The sequence below is a fragment of the Pinus tabuliformis genome, chromosome 2_1 (assembly GCF_031772625.1).
Source record: "Pinus tabuliformis cultivar Carrire ecotype Pingquan chromosome 2_1, CPIR1, whole genome shotgun sequence".
NCBI classification, from domain to species: domain Eukaryota; kingdom Viridiplantae; phylum Streptophyta; class Pinopsida; order Pinales; family Pinaceae; genus Pinus; species Pinus tabuliformis.
The window spans coordinates 30,459,404-30,466,589 of record NC_142299.1 but is presented as its reverse complement, the minus strand read 5'-3'; the positions used below and the strand labels follow the sequence as shown (position 1 = coordinate 30,466,589).

Here is a 7,186-nt window from a genome sequence, read left to right as displayed (position 1 = left end):
CAAAATGGCACCCATTTCCTTGCAAATTCTGATGTTTCTGAAAGGGCTTCAAAAGTCAACATTGCTGCTCCATCATCAGAAACATAACATGAAACTTTATCAACAGGATAATCCACAGCAAGGATAGACAGAACAGTATTTGCTGTGACAAGAGGAGGCTCCTTTAGAGGGTCCACTGTACTGACAAAAATATCAACACCAGCCAACTGAGATGGCTCTCCTTCTCTGTCAAACCTGAAAAATTGAAAAGGAGGAAACTCAAATTTCACCCACAAGGTTCCTACAATACACATGACGGCTGCTTTAACAACCTTAAATAAGTGGCTTCTTGTACAGAATCCTAAAAGTGACACAACCACATTTGAAGTTACATGGCAGGGATTATTAATTTATTTTTAATCTTCAAGATGATAAACTAACCTCAAAGAAAGCCTGTCAAGATTGGTTTCTCGATTAATGGGCATCCATTTAGGAAACTGGTCAAGAACCCATGACACAGCAAACCAGACCTCGCATATCACTGAGATCAACCAAAGTGGATATGCACCACTAACAGGATTTGATACTCGGTATTCGAAGAAAATTCCTAAGATTATGAGCCGAAGAATAATCACAATCCTGTATGGAGTAAGCTTGGAGGAAGGAAGAGGCACAATCTTATTCAGTGGTTGTTGTGCATCATCAACCCTGGCACACAAAGAGACACCAATCAATTCAATAAAATCCAAAGACCTGGCACAGATATAGAGGCACCAATCAATTCAAGAAAATCTAAAGACCTGGCACACATATAGAAGCACCCGGAAATACAAGAAAAACTATTATTTAAATAAATATCGTAAAATATCAGCACTCCAGAAAATTCAGATTGAGAGAAAATTCAACAAAGAAACATCATATTCTTGGATTTAATCTTAAAGCATGTATCAGTAACAGAGCTTGCTTCACTCTATGAATTGTGACAAGTGGCATACATTGGGAGGTCTTCCCCATTGGAACCAGTGCCCTCCATGTCCCCTTTGCCATCAGCATTTCTACCTCCATTTGTCATTTGAAGCGTATTTTTCCCTTGTTTAAGCTTCCAGCCTTCTACTCTTTCTTTCCAGTCCACATTTCCAACTCCATAAGAATTCAAGTCCTTGGAAGGGTCCACAATCCTTACTTGAACTGTAAAAATGCATCGAAAGCCACTGAAAGCATTCATATCTGATCACTATGAAATGTATTTCAAACCCCAAATGAATATAGTCGTCCAGTGAAATCCCAAGACCAGTTCAACAGTATGTTGTTATCTATTTGGTTTAAGATCCAATCCTATAATTAGCAAAGCTCAGTGATATTGCATAATAAATTCAAATACCTCGTCGATTGGAGTGAGCACGTTTTCCATCTCCACTACCAGTGACTTTCTCATGCTCAGGGGAAAAATCTGGCAACTCCCCAGAGACCTGCCAAAAGGCATTACAATTACAATCCATACAAGCTAATTTAATTATAATTATAAACCAACAGTCATCCATACAGCACAAATCAGGTTCCAATGCCAACCACAGATGCGGCTAATGGAGAAAGTTAGTGCAGTGCTCTCTCAAGTTAATAGAAACTATACCGGTTGATCATTCATGAGAAGAGGAACTTGAGTCTGAGGATCCTGTCTCGAAGAGGTAACTGAATCAATCTCTCCCCCTTGCCCATGCATCTGCCACTGCATCATTGATTCTGTCCTTTGTTTCCTGTCATCTCTTTGACCATGAGTGTAGTTGAATTCACTCTCCAAATCATCAACATCATCTTCTTCCTCGTCACCTTCCACTCTTGGACTTCCTGTGGCAAAACACCGAATGTCAGAGACAGCTGTCAATTGATAGCCAGATACTAATTGACAACCAACCGTGATGTGCTACAGCTCCATAAATGCATGAATCATCCAGTACTGAGTTTTAGAATTTGTTATCTAAAGTTTAGCCAGCTGTCCTGGCAGTTATAATAATTAAGAAAACTAGGGTATTTGTCAGTTGCTAAGATAGACTGTAACTACTCCTGTGAGAGAGAAGCAGGGGGGCTTTTAGTGAGTAGAGTTTGTAAAGGAAAAGGGGTTTCTTTTGGGAAAAGAGAAGACGCTGAGTAGAGTGTATTTGGTGTGAGAAATAAAGAGATAAATTGAAGTTTTTTCTTTAATGTTGATATGCGTTAATTCCTCAATCTAGAGTTGCAACTCAATTGTGAAAGGTCATGGCTTGATCTCCAGAGCAAAATGGCTCACTTTATTCCATGTAAGAGAATAAATCATCGAAGGTAGGTGGTTGACTTGTTTTTTAAAGAGGTAGTGTGCTTACATGGGCTGCCAAAGTCAATCACAAGTGACCGGGATAAAAGTTCTTAGCCACTTTTGCACAACATTATGGAGAAACCTTGACAGCAGATTGCAATATAGTGCAATATAGTTGGGCCTATCACCCTCAAACACGTGGGAAACTAGAGACAATGAATAGAAATTTGGGTAATTTGCTTCAGAGCCTAGTTGGAGAAAATCCAAAGCAATGGGACTTGGTTTTAGCACAGGTTGAATTTGCTTTTAACTCCAGAATCAACAGGTCTACACTGTACAAGTAAATCTACTTTTCAAATTGTTTCTGGTGACAATCCAAAACAGATAGTCGATCTAATTGACCTTCTGGAGGGAAGATGAGTTAGTCAAATAGCAGAGGAATTCGTAAATAATATGCATGATAGGCAACAGGAAATTAGGCTGCAAAAATAAAGCACAAATGAGAAATGCAAGAAAGGTGCAGATTTACATCAGAGAGCGAAGTTGTAGCAAAAGGGAAAACAAGTCATGGTTTATCAGTGAAAGGAGAGATTCCCTAAAGGACCTTATCATAAATTGAAATCAAAAAATATTGGTCCATGCAAAATACTCAAGCAAATGAATGAAAATGCCTATTCTGTAGACCTGCCCGAAGAAGTTGACATCAATCCCATCTTTAATATCGCAGATATATATACCTATCACACAAATGCTGAAGAAATTGCAGAAGAAAATGTGCTTGGAAGGTGGAATGGGCAGTCACAACATGAAAAGGAGAGAGTGCATTGAGAAAGTGGTGGACACCAAAGTCACTGATACAATATCAAAGAATTATAAGATGGCAGCGGCTGATCACTGAGTAGAAGTGCATGAGATCTACTGAACTTGATTGCTCTGAACTAGAAGGTTCAGAATTTCAAAAGATGAAAAGGATATTGTGCTACAGCTCCATAAATGTGTGGATCCTCCAGTACTGATTCTTAGAAGTTGTGAGCTAAAGTTTAGCCAGCAATTCTGGCAGTTAGAATTAATTGAGAAAATTAGGGGATGAGTCGGTTGCTAAAATTAAACTGTGACTGCTCTCATGGGAGGAAGGCAAGGGGTTTTTAAGTGAGTATAGTTGGTAAAGGAAAGGAGGTTTCTTTGGGGAAACTGAGGAGGTGCTGAGTGGAGTGATAACGGGCCTGTGGGTTAGGTTATTGGCGGGAAGCCATTGTGCTAACTGCTAACCTTGTAGTCTGGAGAGAGTCAGAGACTGTGTATTCAGTGTGAGAAATATGAGATAAATTGGAGTTTTTCTACTCTATTGATGGGCATTTATCCTGTGTCTTGGTTGTTTATGTCCTTAGTATTTGTTGACTCTGTCCATTGTTTTTATTGGCGTATCAGGAACAGAGTATCTGTGCACCGTCCATCAAATTCTTTTCTGCTGTGCTAAATTCTGTTGACAGGTTTTTGGTGCCAGAGGTCTACTTCAGATTTGGTCTATAGCAGGTAGTTGATCTGCATCAATATGGAATACAATGCCAATATCCCAGATCTAAAAATGTCACCATCATCTGTGCAGTCTATATTTGTGCAATGTGGAGCTTCAATGACTTGCTAAACACCAAGACAACAAACATGTATCCACTGACCTTTATGCCTCTTGTATCTGGTCTTGCATTGCGGACAAGATTGGTTTCCATCCTTACGCTCGTACTCATAGCAAGGCCTACAAACTGGAAATGCACACTCATTGCACGCCACAAACAGCTCCCTATTTGCTGTCAAACCAACATTGTCCCCGCAGATCTGGCATACTTGGCTGCTCGAGTGCTTCAGAGGCTTCGGCTGCATATCAATAACCAATCATTCTCAATTTACACAAACCCAAAAAAAAATTGAAAAATCATATCTACAACTTGACCTACTCTTCTCTGCGCTGCTCTGCCAAATCAGAGATACCATTGATAGCTTAATATCAGATCCTGTTAGGGTTTTGACATAGTAAACCATTGCTTAGTCTTTACGTCATGGACATGAGTCTATAGTACCTCTACTCTTGTATCATATCAGCATTACATTGAATACCATAAGAGAAGGCCAATTTGGGTTTATACTACTTTTGTACTATCTCGCGTAATTATGATTGTTGTTCCTTTCTGATTGAGTTGCATCGTCAGCCTATTATGTTTATTTCTATTAATGGTTAATGACTCAGCTCAATTCAGGTTGGCCATCTAGGAACCCACCAACCATATTTTTGCTAAGGTATTCTCAGGCAAAAGTAATGCAATGCTGTTTCTCATTTGCACTTCCAAGCACAATCTCTATTAGGGTTCTCTAGAACAAATTATAATATAGGGTTGCTTTCAAGCGACAATCTAAGTGGGTACTCTAATAAAACTAGAAGTGCCATGCTCCTCCTTACAGGTCCGGTTCCTAAAGGTGTCATCCAGCATTACTACCGGTCAATACCCAACAAAAATACAAGATCAGATATGTTTCCGAACAGTAGAAGAATAATCTCAAACTCTACAGAAGCAGCAAAGGATTTAATGTTGCAATGCTAAGCTTCCCATTTCTCAGATCTTAACAAGTGAAAGGAGTCCCAGCAATACCATAGTCTATTAGCAATCTAAGCATCATTCCTTGTGCAAATCCAAGTAGGAGCAAGCCCAAATGCTGGATCCAATAAAGCAAAATGAAAAATCCTAGCAAATTACTCAAATGTAATACAATAAACTTACACCAACTTGTGTGTCACGGCGAATAGAAACCAACTCGTTTCTCTTGTGAGAACCCGCAATCATACCATCGCTAGCCTCCATTGCTGAATCTGGGTATAATCTTCCTTCTGGAGGACTTTATTTTATGCAATCAAAGGCAATGCTTTCGATACTTTTGTAGTTGGGGGTAGAAGCCATATCATCCCACATTGTACCCAACACCACCAATATACACCAGTCTGTGCATAACTGTTTCTTCTCTTCCCAATACCAATTTCATAAAATTAACCAAAAACATGTGCTGTGCAGCTCGTGAATTGACCAAAAAATTTAGGTCCTTTGCTCGTTGTCTGCGAATCCAGCTCACCGAGTAGACCGCCGGGAAGGTCATTCTTTCATTCATTTTCTTGCAGCGAAAATGCGAATTGCTGTGGTACTCGTAACTTCGTAACGCTTCCTCCAATTTCCGAGGTAAAATGATTTCAATTCTCAAGTCTAACACGACACCGCTATCCCGCCTTTTTGCAATAACAAACAGCACCTCAGCTTCTGGAAGACCACCGGAATTTTCTTGCTTTTGCCATGGATTTACAGCGAGAGCTTGCCATCGCAGAGCTACGAATGCCGGGGGGCATCGTATCCGCTTACATGATCACTTGCGACTTCGTCCCTCTGTGAAATTCCCGCCCGGCCGGTGATTGGACCGTGACGGAAGGATGGAAATTTACGGCCAAATTGCCCGTCACGGACCATTCTAACCGTCAATTACAGTCCGAAATACAGCAAAACAGTCATGAAATTTCACTAAATTGTTTAATACTGGTAACAAAATTGTTTCAACCGTTATTGACAGTCAATCTGGTTTCAAATTCCAGACAGGTAATCTGATTTCAAATTCCAGGCCGTGGACTGTGGACCGCCTCTCTTTGTGCTTTTCCCTCGTGAGAGAACCTCTCTTATCATAATTTGAATCCTTTTTTGGCCTTGTCTTCTTAACCTCCCTCACATCAAAGGACATGCATTCATCAATTACAGTAACTGCACGCAGGTAACCAAAAGGAATCCAATGGACAATATAGTGAATCTCCAACAGCAAAAAAACATGGCAGTTTGGATGTTCATGTTCCCATTCTAAGTAGCACTAAACGCATTTCTTGCGAAGGAATTTAAGATGGTAACTGATTGTGCTCTCTGTGTATAAAGAGAGTCATCTGCCATTGGGCATGCTCGCAGAAGCCCTATAGTCAGAGGCACTGAACAAGCAAGAAGAGGGCATTGAAACTTGCAACACGCCACTCTTTGGGCCTGTGTGCCAATTTAGCACAATGGGTTCTAGTAATTTTCCTAGAGGAATTAGGGTTGGGTTAGATTGGCACCTGCTGATTACAATTTCCAGTGTGAAACTTGTGAGGTATGAAGGTGTAACGTTCTCCATGGTTCCTCTGTTATCGTTGTGTTGCAGAATGTATTTTTATTTGTTGACAGCGTTTCATAGGCTTTATTTTCTTTGGAAGCAAAACAAAGTACTTGCGCCAAAACAAGTTGTGGACTTTCTTCGAAATAAGTGGGAATACTATGGTGCCCAAAAACAGTAATTTCTCTTTTGATTTTTAGCTAAGTTTTAAATGTTAACTAAAATTAAAGTTACATGTTAAATATTTTGAATTAAAAATAAGAATATTATGATATTAACTCTTATATATTCTCTTTATTTTATCTTTTCCTGTCTTATTAAATATTTTATATTTTATATATTGATTCACCACTTTCAAAATCCTTAAAAATCTCAGACATTTCCATGGTGGAGAATTTATTTTCAATAAATCAATAAGAGATTCTAAAATCTCAGACATTTCCATGGTGGAGAATTTATTTTCAATAAATCAATAAGAGATTCTAAGCCAATTAGATTAGAAAATAAAGTGGAAAATTCTCAAAAAATTTGGCATATAAACAATGTCTTTATTAAATAAGACCATAAATGTTATTCAATTTTTAAAATTTCATATATAGTCATTTTTAATATAATATACATTTTGAAAAAATATATAATTTATGGGATGATGAGGAGTTAGAAGGAAAAGGGAAACTAAGGTATTATAAGGAAGTGATGAACTTCAATCTTGATAACCATAATTATTTTTTTGACCAGTGCTAAGAAGAAAAT

The 7,186-nt window shown here is 38.7% G+C and overlaps 1 protein-coding gene across 1 annotated transcript in view; it reads right to left on the bottom strand.

Moving 5' to 3' along the window:
* Positions 1 to 6,507, bottom strand: part of LOC149198628 (putative cellulose synthase A catalytic subunit 1 [UDP-forming]) — a 9,036-nt gene extending 2,529 nt beyond the window's left edge. The window contains exons 1-7 of the mRNA XM_089400317.1: positions 5,041 to 6,507; positions 3,946 to 4,141; positions 1,610 to 1,824; positions 1,361 to 1,448; positions 975 to 1,167; positions 421 to 687; positions 12 to 234 (exon numbers count right to left, since the gene is read on the bottom strand). Coding sequence (XP_089256443.1) covers positions 12 to 234; positions 421 to 687; positions 975 to 1,167; positions 1,361 to 1,448; positions 1,610 to 1,824; positions 3,946 to 4,141; positions 5,041 to 5,121 — 1,263 coding nt within the window. The 5' untranslated portion in view covers positions 5,122 to 6,507. The remainder of the gene's footprint in view (positions 1 to 11; positions 235 to 420; positions 688 to 974; positions 1,168 to 1,360; positions 1,449 to 1,609; positions 1,825 to 3,945; positions 4,142 to 5,040) is intronic.
* Between the last annotated feature and the right edge of the window lie 679 nt (positions 6,508 to 7,186).